This window comes from Homalodisca vitripennis, chromosome X (genome assembly GCF_021130785.1).
Source record: "Homalodisca vitripennis isolate AUS2020 chromosome X, UT_GWSS_2.1, whole genome shotgun sequence".
Classification (NCBI taxonomy): domain Eukaryota; kingdom Metazoa; phylum Arthropoda; class Insecta; order Hemiptera; family Cicadellidae; genus Homalodisca; species Homalodisca vitripennis.
The window spans coordinates 149,386,679-149,409,674 of NC_060215.1; the positions used below are offsets into that span (position 1 = coordinate 149,386,679).

General features: G+C 34.4%; 2 protein-coding genes across 2 annotated transcripts in view; both read left to right on the forward strand.

Moving 5' to 3' along the window:
• Positions 1 to 742: 742 nt before the first annotated feature.
• Positions 743 to 19,166, forward strand: LOC124369668 (aspartate and serine-rich protein-like). Its single transcript, XM_046827719.1, has 2 exons — positions 743 to 871; positions 18,957 to 19,166. Exons 1-2 carry the CDS (start codon positions 743 to 745, stop codon positions 19,164 to 19,166), a joined length of 339 nt encoding a protein of 112 aa, XP_046683675.1.
• LOC124370000 (probable protein phosphatase 2C 71) overlaps positions 3,385 to 22,996 on the forward strand; it is a 78,490-nt gene continuing 58,878 nt past the window's right edge. The window contains exon 1 of the mRNA XM_046828265.1: positions 3,385 to 3,676. The gene's annotated coding sequence lies outside the window, so the exon portion shown is untranslated. The remainder of the gene's footprint in view (positions 3,677 to 22,996) is intronic.

Sequence of the window (22,996 nt, forward strand, 5' to 3'; positions counted from 1 at the left end):
AGCGAGTGAAAGAAACCAATGAACATTTTGGCAGCATTTATGCTCATAGCGTTAGTGATGCACCAGTTCTCAATTAAGCATAGGTTCATCTGCAGTCTCTCAGTGTCAGAAGGGTCCTTAACAGCACGGAAGACCTTGACATCATCCGCAAACATTAGGCAGTCAACATTTAATGACTTGACCAAGTCATTAATATAGAGATTGAAGAGAAAGGGGCCCAGGTGTGACCCCTGAGGGACACCAGAAGTGGCGGTGAAAGGCCTTGACAGGGCGCCAGCAAAACTAACTAGGAAAGTTCTATCATTTAAGTAGGAGTGAAACCAAGAAAATAGGCTACCACATATACCATAACCGTGAAGTTTGGCCAGAAGGTGCCCATGGCTGATAGCATCAAAAGCTTTGCTAAAATCAATATAAACACTATCGACCTGAACGCCACTCGAGAAGGCAGACAAAATGTAATCCACATAAACAACCAAGTTGCTAACTGTTGACCTACCCCGGACAAAGCCATGTTGCTGCGGCGCTATGATATTTTTGAATTGGAAGCTCACGTAGTCAAGAACTAAGCTTTTCGAAAATCTTCCCCAGAACTGGCTGAATAGCAATAGGTCGGTAATTGTGGACATCAGAAGGATCAGACGACTTATGAATTGGCACAATAAAACAGCTCTTAAGTCCATCAGGGAATATACCATCCTCAAGTAATCTATTGAAGATGACTGTAAGTTGAGGCGCAACAATGGGAGCACAGAAGCGCAAGATGGATGGAGGAATCAAGTCAGGCCCAGTTCCCTTGGAAGTGTCCAATGAAGAAAGTTTCCTCTCCACATCCTCAACCCCAAACGAACAAGACGACATATTGATCTGGGTAGAGAAGTCAAACTGAGGGATGAGGTCAGCCGAAGGTCTATATACGGATGCAAAATAATCAGCAAATAGGTTACAAGATTAGGATTAGAATCAAATATGTATAACCTCAAAAGTTCAGAGATTGAGCTTCAAGTGAACGTTTTGCAAGTATTGAATACAATTTGGAAAAATACGGATGTTCAAGGTATGGGCATAAGGTTTAAAAGTCGGCTGTAATGAAACAATCTTGAGTTTTCATAAGAACAATGTTAGATATCAAACACTTTAATACTCTTGTTTTTGGTGGATGTCTAATTTTAAAGACATAATTAATACGCAAACATATAAACACTTATTAGAATGTATACTTTTTTAATGTTTAAAAGATGAAATGTAACAAAAGTTTGAGTTTTGTATGAATACTGTAGCCCACCACTTCAAACCCGTAATCAAACTAAAACCATGGATTAGGTACCACAGGACCATTAATCGGATAGGCAATGTACCTAATGATAATGGCGCAGTGTAGCGGGTACGGCGGTTATCGCGAGATAACCAGATCAAGCAACGTCGAGCGTGGCTGCTGCTTGGATAGGTGATCTCTGAGCGATCCTGTCCTTGCAAGCAGCCCGCCTGCCCGGCCGTTGGTGGTGGTTCTGAAGTCACCTTTACGCCGTTGGTCCCCAGGTTAAGTGTTAGAGAGGGCTTCTTAGCCCTAACTTCGCCTGGGAAACGACACTACTTTACGTTTACCTAATGTTAAAGTGTCGAATACCAAAACAAAACTAAAAATCTCGGGTTAATTATGAACACACATTTGAAATTGACTGATAAAGTAACTGCAATTTGTTACAGAGTGTTTGCCAGTATTCACAGTTCAAAACGTTTTGGTGTATATCTGCCACTCATAGTCAAGTTATGCAGGCCAAGACCCTTTTGTTTCCACACTTATTGTGACATAATGTGTATCCGATTTATTTTTAATCTTGAACGTTCTGAACACATTTCTCCTTATTTCCAATAACTATATCTCCTGAAACTTCCACAGCTCTACAATTATCATAATCTCACTCTTTTTTATAATCATTCATCAAGTAAAAGTCTCCTAGTTACCTATTTATAGTAAAGATTTTAATTTGTTTTGTTTCATATTAATGATATTTCATACATAGTTCATATTAATTCCCCATTTGTGTAGTATATTGTTTAGTTTTTAAGCTATTAATTGAATATATTTGTTTTTAATTTTATTTAATATTAATTTTATCTCATACATAGTGTGTTACTCAGATTCATTTTCCATTAGTTTATTCTGTTTGTCTTATTTGCAAGTATTGTTTATACGAGGTTGAGTTGAAGACAACGCTAGAACAGAATAAAGACACGTTTCATTTCATTTGATTAAATCAGTTCTACCTCACAATCAGTGTCCTATTTCTCGCAGCAGTATATCAGTGCAGTTATTACAAGAATAGCACGTCGCGTTTCTGAACAATGGGAATGATTGTTTATCTATAGCACGCACCTGCGCAGTAATGATAAGAGCGACTACCAGGTACAGTACATTTCTGGACACCGTTGTTTTCCAGGAATACACTGGCATTCAGACCACTTGTGTTACACCGTACATGATATCTGCTCTGAAATAAACTTACAAAATATTTCCGTTTAAACTTTCTCACGCAAATTTTGTAGAGAAGAAGAATTCACCCAGGACCCGTACTGCCCCCCACCCCTTCCCACAACGAACGTTATAAGTTAAATGCTTATTTAAACTACAGTAACGAATAATATTCTAAACTTGTATTAGCACTTCATCAGAATGTTAAACCTATTTAGTAAACTTTATAACGTAGGTCAGTTGTAAATAATCATGCATAAGTATTTATTAGTATTATTTAAACTTTTTAATTAGTATTAGTTTTTATTTTAGTTAACTCAAACTAGTAGACTGCGTCTAATAAATCTATGGCTTTTTTCCTATAAATAAGAGAAAAACAACTTCGAACTGCTTTATTTCTCACAGCAGTTGGACTTAAGTAGAACTAAATTATAGACCTGACCGTATCTCGTTTTTATAATTCAAAATTTAATCGGTTAGGTAACTCCCCCGCCATTTTGTCCACCCTTATAATTGTGAAGCTCTATGAAATATAGAGAATGGGTATTCAACTTTGGTTTTCAAAGAAATGTTGTCAGTTGTGGAAGGTTTGGGTTGATAACGGGACGAATTTTTATAAAATTGTGATTGCTCCAATAACAGTAATGCTGGTGTTATACTACAAGTATCGTCCGATTTTCTGAAAACCCCCAAATATATTTCCAATACAGTTTCACTCTTGCAGGCAGTAATAATAATTAAACTCACTGTCGGCTGTGACAGACAGCAGGTTGTGCAGACAGACTGCGCTTGCGCGCCATTACGGGCCAGAGTCGCGCGGCGCCGGCATTGTAGCAACATATCTGACTCATGCCTCAGCCTAATGCCTCCCTTGGTCCACTGCCGACCGCAACTCGGGTTTGTTGTGTTCGTCACCTCGCCTCCTTCCCATACTCTTCTCTTTAGTTTGTGTAAATGTTGTGTATCAAATGTTTATAACTTATGTACCGTTGAAGCAACCCTACCTTTCTGTGTTGTGAGTGAGTGGTGATAAGGTTTGTATCAGCAGTTACTGACATAAAACAAATCTGGACAAGGAAGAAAGGAAATGATAAGCAGTGAGTCCGCAAGACATTTTGGTAAAGTGTAGATTATAGAATTTATCCTCTACCTGACTCGAATTTGGTGGTGCATCTACATCTGGCGTTACAACACTCAAATAACGTAAGTACTACTACTTCCTCTATACTCTGTTAAAGATAGTGATAAGATTCCTTTTTGTTTTGTTTATCTTATTACTTTTGTGTGTCTTTCAATACGCTCCTTATTCATAAACCAGTATTTGAAGCTAATGCATAAACCTAACCTGTATTTTAGCAAACATTATCTTCCTTTGGGTCTTATTTTATTAACGGTACAAGACAGCTGTCATAAGTACAATAATGTTATAAGGGTTAAATTAACTTTTGGGATCACTATGAAATAGCAGTATTTACTTATGCTTGTTGCACATTTAATGAAAATAGCCTTGACCAGCTTACTATTTGAGATTTTAGTTTGTAATAAACACGTAACGTCTATTTGAAACACTTCTGTGTTTTTACAGAAACATACATTTTTAAATGTATTTAGACATTTTTCCATTCGACAGTGTGTGTAATCTATAAAAATGTCCCAAATCAATTGAAAACAGAAAATCCAATAAAAAACAGAGTAATAGTAATATACGAGTAAAGGTTGGAACATATTTGGTAAATAATAACTAAAAGGTTGCAGTATGATAAGCGTCCAATACTCTATTGATTGATAATATCGAATCATGATTAGAACAATTTAAATGCTGTCGGAAACGTTTACTGTGTTAAGTAATTGTAAGTACTACACTGCTTCACTATAATACAATCTTAAAAATGTATAACGTATAATTCAAACAAAGTTAAATCATGTGTATGGTATTTAACCCTCTAACTGGCAACTGCCGTCAGTGAGCAGTCGTTTCAGAAATTTGCGTTATTTTCTATGTTTCTGTTTAAAACCGTATATTAGTCAATGGCAGAATAATCGAGCTGAGATATATTATTACTCAACTCTTTATTTCTCTTTGTATGGTTAGAAGAAATGTCTTGTGCAAGCAACTGTTTTGACTGTGACCAGCTGGCCGGGCCGATGTCTTATTAGTTACGTTTATATTTTGTTTTGGGTAATAGTAATATGGCTGATGAAGGCACACTTAATTTTAGTAACAAATTTAGTGATTTGAAAGAACTATTAAATTGAATTGGAACCGGTATTCTTATCAGGCTTGTTCAAGGTTAAAATTTTTGTGAATAAAAAATCTATAGCTACAATAATAAGAGAGTATTATTATTTCTTTAGTTTTCCTGAAAACAGTGATGCATAATAAGTCGAATTTCAGTGTTGTAAAGCAATTGTACAAAATGCTGAAAATAAAATGTTAGTGGGTTTTGCGCTAAAGTTCAAAAATTGCTTATAAAAAGTAAACATTTTAAGTAAAAGAGCTAAAACTATATTTATTTTTTGTAGGTATAAAATCGTGTTCCTTTTATATGATTTTGAATTTATATAAACCTGTCGTACATGCATGATGATGTAGTGCAAAGTTATAAACAAATAAAAAAATTCTTATCAAGATTATTTAAACACAGACATTTTTTTTAAGTAAGAAAATGTTAATGAAGGTAATTTATTATTATTATTTGGAATATTGTGAAAGCAGTTCCAGTAATTCCAAACTTGAACGAATGGCTGAAAATACATTCTTAGTGCATTTTGCGCCAAAGGTCAAAAAGTGGTAAAATAAGTTAACGCTTTGTAAGTAAAGCCACTAAAACTAAATATATTTTGAGTAAAGATAAAATTGTGCCTCTTTTGTATATTTTGAATTTTTTATAAATCTTACATACATATATGATTAGATAGTGCAAAGTTATTAAGTATTTTAAACGATTCATATCTAGCGCATTCAAACACAGAAATCATTTTTTTTTTTAATTAGAAAATATTAGTGAATATAATTTATTAAATTGTTATTTGGAACAATTATACCATATAATAAGTTGTATATCTGAAGAATTTTGAGAGGTGTATAACAGTTTAATGTAATTCTTACAAACGGCTGAAAATAGGGTGCCAGAACAGGAGCAGACACCGCCAGCTCGATGGTTAAGTAATGGCCACAGAGACGGGAAATACTGTTGTTTGTCAACTACCTATTACAAAATAACATGTTGAGGTATTATGTTTCAGTAACCTATTACCGTGGTAACGTGTTTACAGATAACTAACTCACTACAATGTCACGTAGACTGATAAACTAATAAAATTATAAAAGGGTTAATTGAAATGTTACTATACAACACAATTATTGGGTCCTTATCTACTATTTGTTATTAGGCTATACATACGTACATATTATAAATATGAGAAGTTAAAGATAACCTTTACAAGCGTTCACGAGATACGAGTTTGGGCACTATCTCGAGGGATGTTTTACTTATTTCGCCAGAAGTGCGGGGAGGCGCAAAAGGTACCACCAAAGCCTGCACTGATGGCCAGGGATGTTTCTGATCAGTATTTTCCCGACCTCAGATCACGTTGCACGATATAGAACATGATTTGAGGGTCCTTGTTGATGAAGTAACTACACGTTTTGAAGGAATGTCCAGCTGTGTAACTTGGCCCGTGTGGTCAGAGAGCCCTCTGTTGATTACCTTCGCGGTTATGGAGTTATGGTTAAGGTTTGTGCAGTCAATGTCAATAGATGATATTGATGTGTTGGTGGTTCTAGTTGGAGGAAGGTCCATTCGAGTTATGTCAAAAAAAGCGAGCATGTCATCCAACAAAATTCTTTCCTCTTTTCTCTTGTCTAGGATATCAACATTGAAATCACCCACAATGCAAATACAATCATTGTTCAGAGGACTATTATCAAAAATTAAAGATAAAATGGGTAATGCATGATCAAGCAAGGATGTAGGAGGATGGTAAACTCCAATGATATAAAGCAGTTGTTTTTTTCTTTATCTGAAGTTTCACTGCTGGGAGCTCGGAGACTAATTCATTGCTTAGCTCTTCCACTTCATAGCCAATTGCGTTATTTTTGTAAACAGCTACTCCTCCTTTTAAGTGATGTTCCCAATTGAAAGAGGTTACTAGAGTATAGTTTGGAAGATGTACATATTTGATTGTGTTAGAATTTAAGCCATGCTGTGTCGGTGACTACTCCAATGTCCGGATTTGAAAGATGAAGGTAATGTGATTATCGGTCAATCTTGTTATTGAGTCTGTCAACATTCTGGTGAAATATAGATATTTTCTTACTTAAAGGAGGCCTTATGTTCTTTCTGGATTTTTCAAGATGCATTGTACCTACTGGTTGTTCCCAATCCAAAAACAATATTGCCTTAAAGGCTCAGTTTCTTTTGTTACAAGGTGCTCACCATCTCATGAGAGTCAGGTTGCTAGACTATTTTTATTATCCAATGATGAACAGATTTTTTTTGGCTACGTCAATATTTTTAATAAAAAAACCTTCCAATGTTTCAAATTCTAATTTTTTGGCAGTGATCGGAGGCCCATTATGAACTTTGAAAGTATGAAAATTTGACTGTTGGCTACAATTGTTTTTGTTTATGTTTTTGTGTTTTCTTTAACAGTAATTAACATCAACTCTGTTCTTAGTTTGTTGTCCTGGATTAGTTCTACTTACTGCCTTGTGGTTGGGACTCAGCTTGGCAGGTCTGTTGTAGCAAGAGTTTTCTTGCTTTAGTTACTTTTAAGGAAACACTAGAACACTTTTGTTTATCCTTCCTAAATTGACTTCTTTTGAGGGATTTTTTTCTTTCTTCACCTGAATGGATTTCATTTTTTTATATCTTTATTTAATTTCTTAATTTTAAATTCTAGTTCAAGTTTGTCCTATTGAGTTTTCAGATTGGAAATACCAAGTAGAAGAGGCGTCAAGGGAACTAGGGGGTTGTGCCCTAAATTGTATATTTGCAATTCTGTATTTCTTCTTTGAGTTTCTGCGGTATTAATAGTTTTTATCACTTCTTCAAAGTCAAGTTTGTCTGTGTCATTCGATTAATAAAAGGTAGATTCATTTGTCATGATAACTTTGTCATGCAAACACTGGATTCCTGAATTTCTATTTTACTTTAAAATAAAGTTACTGTGTTTTCTGGATTTTTTTTATTTTTGTGAGATGACTTGCTTTTTTATTACCATGCTTTAAAGGTATTTTGGGTCTCTGAGTATTTTTGGTTTTTGTTGTCAATTTGGCCTAGCAGGTAGTTATTCTTTTGTAACAAATTTTCATTTCCTCTAAAAGCTTCCCTTAATTTGTGTTTAAATTTCTTCTGCTTTTACCTCCATACTTTGTAATTTGGCTTCAAATCTAGAGTTTTCTTGTTTCAGAAATGTATTTTCTGAAAGCAATACTGTTCCAATCCTGCCAGTCATTTTCAATTTGTCTTCCACATTTTTTCTAAATTACTATGACCAAACTTAATTCAAATTCAGTCAGTGATTTTTTTTTTTTTTTTTTTTTTTTTTGTAACAGAGGGCCAGGTTACCTAGGCCTGGTAGTTGCCTCTCAGCCATCCGGCTTATTGTGCACCCTCTCCCAGGTTTAAGGTGTATCAAATCCCAGGCCTTTACAAAACCATGAGATCTTCTGAACAATGCTTTCCTGTTCCAACCCCTCTTCCGTATGCATAAGAACACCTAGGGATCTTGAGCGTTTGCTCTGTAATGCCGGACATTCAAATATGACGTGCTTGGCTGTTTTGTCAGCCTCGCCACATTTCCTGCACAGTGTTTCCTGAACTGGAATACCTATTCTGTTCAGGTGGCTTCGGAATATCCAATGACCTGTAATAAAACCAGTTACCTTTCGGATCTCCGTTCTACTCATTCTAAGGGCATCTGCTGCAATGTTCCTTGATGGTCCCTTGAGCATCCGCTTTGCTTGTACATTCCCCTCAGTATTTCTCCAATGTCGTAGGTGTTTGTTAACCATCCACTTGGTAACTGATCTACGTGCTAAGTTATATGAGACCCCACATGTTGGTTCAGGACCGGTAAGAGGACAGTTGGCTCCCAAGTTAGCGCAACTGTCTGCCCTTTCATTACCTGTGATTCCTCTATGTCCAGGCACCCAAGTTAGAATAACTTTATTGGTTTTCGCCAGCAATTTCATGACCTTATAGCGTTCCCAGACTGTCTTCGAATTGCAGTCATGGTTGGCCAAGGCCTGCAGAGCAGCCCTGCTGTCCGAGTTAATGTAGATGGTTTCGTTTTTGTAGCCCCTTTCCACATTAACTCTTGCACATTCTGCAAGGGCTGTAACTTCAGCCTGAAAGACAGTTGCCAGTTTACCTAGGCTAAAGCTTAGTTAACCCTAGGTCTGGCTCCCCAGACCCCTGCCCCAGTACCCTTCAGAGTCTTTGACCCGTCCGTGTACCAGGTTAGAGCCTTCTTCATGTAGTCAGGCTCATCTTTTGACCATTCCTTCCTTTCAACAATGTTGACTTGAAATGGTTTTTCCCAGTCCGTAACCTTTGCCATTCTGTCAGACATCATTTCTAGAATATCCAGTTTGAGAATGTCAACGATCTTTGAGTGCTTACTAGCATGGTGATGATGCCAGTTCCCATTGCACTTCAGTCTGTAGGCAGCCATCCTAGCCTCTCCTATGACGAATATGTCTAGGGGTGAGAGGTTTAGCACTACTTCCATAGCAGCGGTTCAGTCAGTGATTGGTTAGCAATTAAATAGTTATCATTGATACAGACATTTCTTAAATTTGTATGTATGTGTATGATGGAAATTTTCCTGCAAATCCTTTTAAAACCCTGTGCAGATCCAGGTTTTTGCCATTTTTATAGAGTTTTCTTTTCAGAGATATTAAACCATATCCTGCATGATGCCATATTCCACAAGTCCTTGTCCTAAATATTTCACCTCTATGCTACAGAAGCCACAGTGATATTTATTGATTTTTTTGGCATGATTTGGTAGTACTTAAGATGAAATAAAATGTTAAACTGTGTTTAATGGTGATTTGTCTAACTTCTCTTGTCCGATAGTGAAATAAAAATTATGAAAAGTGTTGAATTGAGATTTGTCTGGCTTCTCTATTCCAATAACAAAATGAACAAAAACCCATTGATGTTATATCATAAATATGAAATTAAGTAGGTCCATTTATACAAATCAATAAGTGTTATTGATTTAAGGCTACTAATTCCCTTGTTAGGTTTTTAAAACAATGTAGAAACAACTGCAGTACAGAAATACATTAGTAAGAATACGTTGTCAACTATTATTTTTGAAAAAATCGTGTAAGTGATAAAAATACTGTTTTTTTATAGAATCTTCGCCAGACTGCTTCAGTCGAAGATTTTGTTGTCTGAATGATGAAATGAAAATGTTGTAGATGTGGAGTTGTTCAGAATAATAAACAGGCTAACAGTGCTGATGTATGTCCATGTAGTGGGCAAGTGTGTTGCCAGATGTCTAGCTGCAGTGTCAGCAACACTGCTGGTCAACATTCCTAGTCTGTATGACACATTTGCACTCTGACAGCTGGTGTTGAATTGTTGAGCACTGCTACGTGTTAGCTATAAGTTAGAAGTTACAGAGTGACATCACAAAAGTGATTGTCTTATTGTTCTAGTGTATTATATTGGTTACTGGAGTTCTGGTTCCTTTGTTATTGGTTTTGGTTGCTACCATGGTGTAGTTAGAGACGATCGGTGGGGGGCCCATGACCATATGTAGTCCTGGGTCCCTGATACAGCGGCCCTGTAACATTGTTAATTTGATTTTTTAACTAAAAATGTCTTAAGTTAAATCAATTAATTGTGTATTGTTTGTAACAGGGTTGTGGAATGTAGTTGCGATGTTTTGGGGGAACATCCAATCCATATTATTTTATGAGCGATTGGACTTGTGGGAAATTTACTAACATAATCTTAGTACAGTTTTTGTACTATGTATGTTATATTTTGTTTGTTATGTATTGTATTTTATTTATGTGGATCGACGGTTTACAGCAATATTACAAAAGTTACGTTTACACTAGTAGTTACAAAATGGTGAATATTATAAACCCGAAAAACATATAAATCGAAGATAAACAATAATATCAATTTACTAGTAGCAAAACAACGAAACTATAAATATAGTGTGGTTTAGCTTCAACATGACCGGTACTAATTACAAAAAACGATTAGTAATACTGTAAACTACATAATAGATCATAACAATGACAAACCGTAACAATAACAAACAACAAAAGCAGTAACGTAAATATAACTATAGACAAATAACAGAAAGAGAATACAATAATCACGCAACAAACCATACTAGCGTTGTAAAACAAATAAATTATAAACTGTTTATATTATTAAATGTGTTCTTTAACTTACCTAAAGCCTGCAGACTTCTTCCTGAAGGAGACAGCTGATCGTTGATAAGATCAACTCCTGGAGAAATCAACATTTGCAGCAACATCTCTTGTGATGCTTAGCAGTCTAGGAAGACACTTGTAAACAGAAATACGTAGGTGCAGTCGTGAAAACTAATATTTTAGTTTAATAAATGATTTTAAAACAGTATTCAGATTGAAGTTTATTTTTGCTTTTTTGACTTTAGTTATTAGGTGTTTAATAATTAGTATTGTTCGATGATAAATGTAAAAAGGGCCTCATGGCCCTAATTTAATTTCTGTTCTCCAAGTACAAATAAAGAAATGATTAATTCATTTAGTTATACAGATGTTGGTTATGAATGGAAGAGAGATGAGTAAATCGGGTATGCAATTGCACAGTAAAAGATGTTTTACTTAAAATATTTCAACAGCAAAACCTAACACATTAATTGTTTTCTTTGCACAGTAATACCTTGGCAGTGAGATCTGGTAGTAAGATCGGTAGCAAGATGCAGTCAGGGAAGTTCTCCATCCTGATTCCTAGAACCTAGATCATGTTTTGAGTAGTGGACTTCTAATTTGTAAAACTTTAGAATCAATTATGTCAAAACTGTAAAATTTAAATAAATATTACCAGTAAATATTTTTATCATGCAGGCAGTATTTTTTACTACACAATTTAGAATCCATTTTCATCACATAAGAGGTTTAACGAAGCAATGCTCGTTCATTTTGTACAAAAATGTGTGACTTTAATTAGGTATTTTATAAGATATGCAACATTCAATGCTAATTATGTTATTAACTCCACATTACAGGGTTATCTTTATATTAGAATAATGAATGGTCAACTAAAACCCTTTGTTTTTAATTATTTATTTCCAGACACGTGTTTCGGTTTTAAACCATCATCAGTGTGAACATTAACCTCCAAATAAATAAACAATAAACAACTATACATACATATGTGGACCATGTAAACAGATGTTAAATTTATATGACACAGTTGTAATTGTGATTAGTATTCTGTATTTAATATTTTAATTTGTCAAAGATTAGGTTTCGCTTATTTTTTAGATTGCTATTTAAAATATTGTGAGGATCTTTGCTATAATTTAGATCACTTTTCTTTTGTGTTTAATTTTTCTCCTTTCCCTTCAATATCCAAAATTTCCATGTTCTTTTCAATATTTGTGTAGTTATTGTTAGTTTCTAATAAATGTTCAGCGTAATTTGATTTTATTGTAGATATGTTATTTGTTTTCAAAGCTTGTATATGTTCTTTAAACCTTTTGTTACAATTTCTGTCAGTTTGTCCAATATAGCTTTCACAGTTACTACAGTTAATTTTGTATATATCAGATTGTTTGTATAATTCTTGTTTATCATCTTTTGGTCTACTTTGTTTTCAATAAGTTTAAATGTAATATTTCTTGTTTGGTAACTGATCGAAAATTTGGAATTTTGAAAGGTTTCTGGAAATAAAATAACTTAAAAAAGTTATTTAGTTGCCCATTTATTATTCTAATTCAGTTCCAAATTTTTAACAGCAATATACTGATTTTGGTTTCAGGCCTAATATTGTACAAAAATTCTATTTTATTTTTATCAAAATAATATGTTAAATAAACACAAAAATTGAACATAAACAATTCAATTAATGCCAGGAAAGTACTGACTAAACGTTTATAATTATAAAGAACATAATAAATGTACTAAACTATAAATAGGTTAAAACGAAGAATATATAAATACCAAAAATATACATCATCTTAATTTAAAACCAGAGCATTTGCATGCTCAGATCTTTTATCGCAAGTGTTTCATTGTCCATTTTATTTTAACTGACATGTTCTTTTCCGTAAGAAATTCAACCCTAAAACTGTAATCTTAAAAATTACTACTCAAAACAAACAATTCATCAGTCAGTAGTCGCATTAAATACAAAACCATTAGCCGGTTTTAGCAGTCTCATTTTCATAAGTCTATGTCATACGGCAACACAACGGAAAGGTGTCGTCCCATCGGATTTTACTTGCTGGTAAGAGCTACAGGTGAGACAGTGTTTCAGTTGTCAGTACTTTGTAACGGTTACTTTTCTACAGTATCTGTAACGGTTACTGAAAACCAAAAATACTGATGTCAGCTACTTTGTATTGTATCCAGTACTCCATATGGTTACAAGATACAGATATTATCTCGTACTGATTACTTTACTAGTCCTGAAGAACTCATATCCTTACTGATACTGAATACTAAAATACTGATTTGAGGGTGGTAAATACAAAATAAATACCGCGATCATAACGCTCCAACTGCAAAATATTGCTACTTCACAATCAAATATCAACCCCGGTGTCAGTGTGATATTCTCGAATTAGTTAATTAGTTATAATAAATATATTTTTTTCAAAGAAAACTAAACAGTTTATATAATACATTGAGTTAAAAGTGTTTAATTAGGTAAACTATGATTAGATATATAGTGCTTTTAATTCAAATGATGAGTAATACAAAACTGTGTTAATGTACCAAAAATGCACCAAAGAAATTTAAATTACTTATAAAATGAATGTTATGTTCATAACCTAGAATAGCCAGTGTAACAGTCCATTTGACTCTATTCAAAGAAGCAGTTCAATTTATCGTACAGTTCATTAATTACATCTCAAAAAGTATACACTTTTTAATAATAATGTTTACACATTTTTTACATAATTGCATTTTACATATGAATACTATTAATTACATCAAAGCATTTACTAAAGTGTGTGTTAGATGGTGATTTCAAGTATCTAGTATTTAAAGTGTTACAAGTATTAGTGTTAGTAAGGAGCTTTGAGGATCATGAACTTGTGGGAATGACCCTTTTAGACCTAAGCAAGGCCTTCGATAGAATTTCTCATGGTGTTCTTTTGAAAAAGCTTGAATATTACGGAATAAATAACGAGCAATTACAATTTTTTCAGACGTATCTGTGTGGCAGATTGCACATGGTATCGGTTGGAAATCAGATTTCATCTGCTAAGGAGGTTCTTGCTGGAGTTCCACAGGGTTCTGTCCTAGGTCCTTTGCTATTTGTACTATATACTAATGACTTGCCTGTTAATTTAGATTGTGATACCATATTGTACGCAGACGACACCTCTATCTTAGTAAATGGAAAATTGTTTAAATAAAGTGCTCAATCAAACTAATAGAGTAATTAACACAGCCAATGTATGGTTTGATTCTAACTATCTTAAAATAAATGAAAGTAAAACAGAACATATAGTGTTTACTTTAAGACAAATGCAGATAGATAGTAAAATGACAAAGCCAATAAAACTCTTAGGTGTCACTATTGATCAGAAGCTTTTATGGGAGGATCATACAAAAACAACTTAATCTCAAAATTGGCACGTGTTTGTTTTTTATTGAGAAAGTTAAAGACCTGTGTAAGCCAAGAGTTGATGAAAATGTCATATTTTAGTTTTTTTCATGCTCATTTATTGTATTCAAATATTTTGTGGGGAGGTAGTACTGGTGCGGAAAGAGTTTTTTTATGGCAAAAAAAGGCAATAAGAATCCTTTTTTGGTTTAGGGTTTAGGAGTAGTTGTAAGGCTTATTTTTCTACTCATAATATAATGACTGTACCCTGCATTTTCATTTTTCAAAATTTAATTTATGTAAAAGAGAATATTAATGACTTCCTCTGTTTTAATGGTATCCATAGTTATCAAACAAGAAATGTAAACAACTTAGTCCTGCCTATTCCTAGACTAGAAAAATATGCAAAGAGTCATAAATATTTACAAATAAAATTTTTTAACAAACTCCCTGAATCATGGAGATTATTAGATTTTAATTCATTTAAGAGGCAGGTTTCTAGTTGGCTGTCAAGTCGTGCATTTTACTCCATAAGAGAATTTTTAGAATATAATATTAGTGACAGTTAAATGTGGGTATTTTAAAGATTTTATGTAATGTAGTATTGTATTATATTAGTATTGGTGTTTGTGTTATTTATTGCACATAATATGTTATTGTTATTTTATGTATTAGCAAGCTGTGATATTTTATTGTTGGAACTGACGAAGCCTATTGTAATTTTGTATTACTTAATGGTCAATAAAGATCTTGATTCTTGATTCTTGATTCTTGAAGTATGATTTAGAGAATCAAGAAATTGTTATTGTCTTTAAACACAAACAGTGTAATTGACAAAGTCATAAGCTTATTATTATTTTCTTCATATTTACTAACAATTACAATTATATATTGTTTAACATACAATATAATTACAAATTAATAATAAAATTAGACTAAAAGATAACAATGGCCTAATTAAAATATATTATAAACTTTGTTCTACAGATAACACAAAAGGCAACAAAGTGATTTTAGATTAAAATATTAATACTAAAATAAAATCTACAATGACAACAAAGACATATAATAGCTAATAAAATGAGAGAAACACGTAATTAAAATTCATACGTTAAAAACTTAATGTTCTGTCACAAGCAAAAAATGTGTCAATGGAGTAAAAAATATTATCCATCAACCATCTATCTATTACTTTTTAAACTGTTTCAAGGCACGTCCCATGCATTCTTGGGCAGTTTATTGAATAATTTAATCTTCGTAAATATATGACTACTTCTGTTTTTTTTTCTAATCTTACTAATGCAAAGTCAAGAAGATTGTTTATTCTAGTAAAAAAATAATCATGAGTTTGTTTTCTTGTAGGAAGGGTATTTAAAGATTCCTTAACATCGGTCAATCAGCAATAAATATACAGGTTTAGAAGAGTCATTATTTTAAACTCTTTTAAAATTGATAAATATGATTCTCTAACATTAACATTCTTTATTGCTCTTAAAGCCTTTTTTTGCCATGTGAAAGCAATTTGTGCACTACAACAGTTGCCTCAGAGAGTTATTCCATATCTTATGTGAGAATTGAAACATGCATAATAAGCAGTCAACAACTTATCTGCAGTAATAAACTTTCTTAGTTTTCTAAGAAGAAACACAACTCTGGACAACTTTTTACATAGTTGCTCCTCATGGCAATCCCGACTTAACCTACTGTCAAGATGTATACCTAATAACTTAACTGGTTTGATATCTTTGTAAATTATATAGTTTAATGAAAATATCAGAGTATCTAGTATTTAAAACTTTACCAGTACGGAAATACTGATTTCAAGTATTCAGTATTTGTAACCGGTATCGGAAGTAACGGTTACAGGTTCGTACTGATTTAGCCCATCTCTAGTACGAGCATGTCACAAAATACTACCACGGCACGTAGAGAAGCCGAAGTGCCCGTACCCGTGTCTTCCGTCCGAGCCTAGCTGACCATTGCTCCACGGCACAGAATATACATTTCCCTACTACTTCAATTTTAAAATTAGTTGTTTATAAACATTTCTCGTCATGTATAAAACATATTTTTTGCCTTCGGCAACTTTTACCTCGACTAGCAATTTACATCTAAAAAATCTTAACTAAGACATGTGCTTTCAGTTGAGTTCAAAATCGACATAGGTACCTTATTTTTTACCAAACTTCTTATATTATGACGGAAACAAATTATCGCAATGTAATAATTTGTGCAATTTCAGACAACATAAAAAGATGTATTTTATATTCAGTATTTTTAGCATGATATAGTGTCTTTACAAACAAAAATTAAAATTGTTTTAATTTTTTTTTTTATTGTAAACCGAACGTCAGTTTTAATGTTACGTTGGAACATTTCACGTGAATGTAAATGTTACATTAACTCACGCTATCCCACTGGACATCCGGGCCATCGTGGTCCTAATATTCTACAGGCAAATTACGTATAATAGTATATGTCAAGAGCTTAGCGTCACGGACATTTCAAATGGACTTCAATGGTCTCTCGTTGGTTTTTATGGATCCATTGAGTTATATGAAGCATGTCAAACCACAACAGTATAATGACGGACACGGAATGGGCCCGTGCACTGGTAGTGAACCGCCCGTCGAGCCCGCTACCAGTCGTTCTGTGTATCTACTCCGACCTAGTATAGCCGACAATATGCAGACAACAAATCCGACATATGGACACCGGACGGACGTCGATCGCTCCTCGAATTTGTACAGTACAGCATGTTCTAATTGCTGTTAATATGTTTAAATAGTTCGACATTTGCTTCAATTTGTTTAAACTAAACTTATGCCGGGTCCACACCAAACCAACAAAAGAAAAACAAAACAGCAACTCAATGTTTCCCAACATTTTTGAAACAAAAGCGAAACATTTCGGCTACAATTTTGTTTTGTTCGTGTTTTCAACAACTTTTTGTTTTCCCGTCGCCTGGCGGTAAAGATCAAACTGTTGCTGTTTTGTTTGTGTTTCTGGCAACTTTGTTGGTCTAGTGTGTACGCTTTCCACAGGAAGAAAACAAAACTTAAAATTTGTGGTTCAGTTTGTCTCGTGCTGTGTGCAAAATTGACTTCATCGGGAAAAGCAATAAAATGGAGTGTTGAAAAATTACATGTAAATTAATCGAACTTTATAGAGAAAGTAAATTGTTATGGGATGCCCGACACCCTGATTATAAAAAATCGTTATAAAAAGGCAGACGCCTTAAAGGAAATAGGAATATTGTGTAATGTTTCTTCAGAGGAAGTAGACAGAAAGATAAAAAACATCAATACCCAGTACCAAAGAGAATACAGAAATTATCAGTTATTGAAAAAATCCGGAGCTGGTAAAACTTTCGTTTCGAAGTGGTTTGGTTATTCACTATTAAGTTTCTTAAAAGATAAAAAACAAGCCAAGACCAAGTGGGATATAGGCGGATTATCGAATACACAGGTAGATATTTATTTATTTATTTTTATTTATTTATTAGATATAAAATTTACATATATTTATGCATTATTTATTTACTTATATTTATTCATTATACATTCTATCATTTTATCCTTAAAAATCAGTTACTTTTGCTCAATAGATTAACAAAATTTTAACTGCCATGGAAACTTGTTATTAGTTATTAATAATTAGAATAATAAATTCATTAAATCAATTAAAAAAATCATTTTCCCTAAAAAATCAGTACTTTTGCTCAATAGATTAACAAAAATTTTAACTGCCATGGAACTTGACCTTGCTCAGACATAAAATATTCAGCAAATTCTTTTCTTATTTCCATAGCTTCTACAGATGATTTTCTTGCAGTCTGTTGTAGATTAAAAAACGACTGTAAAGTTTGTTGATCTTTTCTCCATGCGCCATCTTCTTAGTGTACCACTATCAATATGTTCTACATCAAAGCTGTTTGGTGGATTATATTTATTTTTCGACAAGACACACCTTAGATAATTATTGCAAACAAATGCATGCCAAAAGTCACTTTTTCTACCTTTTCTGGTTGTAACAGCATTGGTTTGCGAAAACACTCGAAACACAGACGCTAAAATGCCAAACACATTTTCAACTATTCTTCGAGCACGTGAAATTCGGTAATTGAAGACACGTTCTATTGACCCCTTATCTTGATGGCCGCTATATGGTTTCATAATGCATGGTTTAAGGGGGAAAGCATCATCTGCGACTAAAACATAAGGACTTTCTTTGTCCCTTCCAAGAAGAAACACGTTTTTGTGGCAAAATTTAGTTTTCCTTCAACCAATAGTTTGTAAAATGGCGTATTTTTAAAAAACACCTCCGTCAGAGATTCGTCCTTGACAACAACGTTTGCATACAGAAAATTATAATTTGCGTCAACAAACAGCAAAAAGAACTACACTGAATGTTCCTTTATAGTTAAAAATTCACTGCCACTGAATGTAGGTGCCTCGATTACAATGTGCTTTCCGTCCATTGCGCCTATGCAATGTGGAAAGTGCCAAATCTTGTTGAAATCATCGCTAACTTTTTCCCATTCCTCTTCACTTTTAGGAGTCTGAAATAAAATACAAATTAAATTTAATTGAAAGTTCTTATTATATATTTTTTTTAATATACATTTTTTTAATATATTTTTATGCAGTTTTTAATAACATACATTCTTTACTTTACAGGAAAGTGATGATTCAGACAGTGATGAAGAGGCAAAAGAATCCGAAACAAATGACGATGATACCGCTAGCGTCAGCCAGAGTACAAGTAATATGGGAGAATTACAAGAAAGCTACGAAGATTTGCAGGCTCAAAAGGAAATTACTGATAAAAACACCAAAAGCTTAAAAGCAAAATCTACCACACCAAAAGAAAAGAGTTCTAACCACTAGTGAGAAGCAAAATGCAGAAGTTTATGGAATGCTACAAGAAGTATATAAAAAAAATCAGCAAGGAAACATCTGTACAACCCGATGATTTTGATATATTTGGTGAGCTAGTTGCTAGAAAAGTGCGAAAACTTCGTACTCCTTATGCGCAAGCTACTGTGCAGCATTTGATCAATGATCTTCTCTACAAAGCAGAAATAGGAGAATATGGACCAACCAAAAAACACAGGAAACTCAGAGCAATTGGACACCGTTCCTTCATTTTCGATCTCCAATTGCAGTTCACACTAGTTCTACAGATACAAACAACCACAATTATATGAGTCCAGATAGCATTCGGTCTTGCGCAAGTACCCTTAGCGTTGGAACCTACTCAAATCCAGGCGGCATACAACCTTATTCAAACCCACCCAGCGTTCAAACCTACGAGATACTGACTAGTCCGTCTTGCTCATCGAATCAACATACCACCCAGATTGATGAATCCTGGCCAGCTACGCGGATAACAAACAAATGAATCAGCTCAGTCATACATGTAATTTTCAGATACATTCCAAATAAAAGTTATTTTAAAAAAAATCAGTTTATTTTTTAACAGCTACCTATTAATAATGTTAAATTTTACCTTGACATATGTATTTAGGGCACTTATGAGAGCATCGCAGGTTTCTGGAATTATTACTGATATTGCCTGTTTGGATACTTTGAAAAAGATACATCAGACTCTGGTAATACTCCCCAGTTGCCAAAAATCTTAAAGTAATCACTAAACGTTCTGTTACACTAATGGCATTTCGAAAATTTGTATTTTTCTTCTGTATCGAGGGTCCAATGATTTCTATTAGATTTTCAAGATCAGTACTGGTCATTCTTAAAAAGTTTTTGAAGCTGCATTCGCATTTCTCCACTAATACCTCTATCGTCTTTCTTAAATCTTCCAATAGTTCCTCAACATAGTTTTTTTGTCGGTTCTTCAAGCTCGGCCTAACCCATAAACGTTTTTTCTTTTTTTGGTTTTAGGAATAGAAAACCAGCTGCCATAATAAATAATTCATTGTTCCTTTGTAATTCCAAATTTCGAGCTCGCCACATTTTCTATCGGGATCACAAAGTTGACTGATTTTTGTTTTCATAATGTGGACAGCAGTGACAATTAGTTCCTGTTTTCGAAAACTTGCAGTTTTGTTGTGTTGCTGATTTGTTGGAGTTTTTGTTTTGTTGGTTTGGTGTGGACCGGCATTACGTTTCTATACTTTGAAACGGAAACAAATTGTTACGATTTAATAGTTTTTGCAGTTTTAGAGTTAATGTAAAACGTCTTATTCTATCCTACTCTAAACGATGATTTCGTGGTTACAAGAAATAATGATTCCTGGAAATAAGCAGCACATATTTAAAACAGTATACATAAAAAAGTGTTCGAATAATTTGTGTTACGATTTGTGCTACCTATATGCAACATTCGTGGTTGCTTTAAGCGTTGTTTTCACAGAATTTGGAAGCGTATACTGCGCCGTATAATAACACGAGATACGTGGACCTTTTCTGGAAAGCTAGGACTTAAAGTAACACTGCCGGGAATTATAGGGAGCGGGGCAGCCAGCTTTGAAGAACGAAACAAATCTCTGTCCACGGAATTACAATACGTCTTCACCCGAGGGCGATGGTGCAGAAGAGACGCTAAAAACCTCTTGCTAATCACTCTAAAAGCAACAAGTAATCACCAGTAAACAAACAGTTGATGATATACAACCATCAGCCCAGTGAAACATACACTGAGAGCGTTTTTGTCTGCTACGAGGTTAACAACCTAGCCATCGCAGAATATAAGACCAGCTGTAGCTGAGAACAGAAAAAAGATCGGCACAACTACTGACCCGACCACCGGCCAACAAAATAAAAGTGGCAGACATCACACTATATTTAACTATCGAATAAGTATTTGAATTGAAAATGAAATGTTGCCCTACTGTCACGGACAACATTTCAAATGGAATTAATTACACATCTACTCACGTTCGTGTTTTTTCCTCTGTAGGCGGGTTTTAAGCTCAGACTCAAAAGTACTGTTGTGTTTTCAGTTTTCTCTGAACGTTTAACATTTTTATGACAATTAGTGATCCCGCCGATTGTAAGATTCGTTCTGTAATAAGATTTTTAACACGAGGAATGTGAAACCGGCTGAAATTTATCGTCAACTTCGAGATGATTACAGGCAAGACGTTATAAGTGAAGGAATGGTTAGAATGTTCAATGGCGGTCGAACAAATGTGCATGATGAGAATCAGAGTGGTCGCCCTTCTGTCGTTACCGATGATCTGGTAAGGGCAGTTGACGAACAAATCCAAGAGAACAGACGTTTCACTATGACAACGCTAGCCAATAAATTTAACGCACTCTTTTGTACGACATTGTTACGGACCACTTAGGTTATTGCAAGCTGTATTCCCGATGGGTTCCAAAAATTCCCACTGACGTGCACAAACCCCAGAGACTCGGAAGTATTTAAGACTTTTCTCATACGGTACAGTGGTGATAGTGAGGATTTTTTTAAACAAAAGTGTGACAAATGATGAAACGGAATCCAAACAACAGTCAATGGAGTGGCGACACACGCAATCCCCGAAGAAACAAACTCAAGGCGACAATGTCTGCACAAGTCGTGTGATCTGTCTTTTGGGATACGAAAGGTGTTTTGCTGATTGATTTTCTCCCAAGACGTGAAACCATTAATGCGGGAAGGTATTGCGAAACCTTAATCCTTTCACTACCAGCTGTAGATTTTTGAAGTTTTGCTTTAAATCATTGCTTAACATAAGTTATACTTGTTTGTGCTATTTTTCAAATGAGACGTATATGTCCCGCTGGTATATAAGAGCGGAACACATTATTTGTCCCACTAGGTATGTGCACTGTTGGTTCAGGTAAATCAAAATGAGAATGAGAAGTCAATAATTCAAACGATTTACTTCAGTTATACAAAAGTATGAGTTACATTACTGAGTGTGATGTATTACAACACAGTTTTTACGGGAAAAAATGCTGTAACAAATCAGCATTTATTACAGTTAAACAAAAGTTACTTACAAAAGAATCAGCTACTTTACTTGGTGTAATAGATTGCAAAACAGTTCTTACAAAGTCGGAGGCCACACTCTTGGCACGTAGATTTTGTTCTCTTTTCAATCTTCTGGTCTGAACAACGCCTTGCACCTTCTTCTGGTGTTGCCTTCAACGGGCAAATGAGTACCGACATTGGCCATGAGTTTTACCCTTTTTGAGATCGTTCCTCCAATGCTGGATCCCCGTTTGACAGTCGTGTACCTGGTGCCTTCGGCAAGCAGCTACTCAGCTAGCGGGACTATAAAGGAGAGGAGTGGGTTTTTCTTGTGTTGCACTTCTTGCTACAAAATCCAGGCGTTTACAACGGAAGTCCTAAGTAAAATACCCTTTTCTACCATTTGTTTGATTTTCTGTCAAAATCATAAACGCCAACTTTTTGATCAGAAATATCAACGCTACCCATGATTTCATTCTACAGTTCAATGGTACTTGGGCTGGGAACATCTTTCCTTTGTCCGTTTTGTTGCATTCGTTTCACTGTTGTTTCTGTGTCTGTATGGAAGTTGCTAAGTACAACAAACTGTTTCGAGTCCTTCCATGATACAGTTAAAACCCCTTCGTCGTAACATAAAAATTTTTCTCTCATACTTTTGAAGGTTTTTTTCAAACTTTGGAACAATGACTTTGTTTCCAATGCAAGCTGCACCGCCGGGGTGTTCAATTTCATATAACAGCTGGACTGAAATAAAAAAACGATCGAAGCACAACAC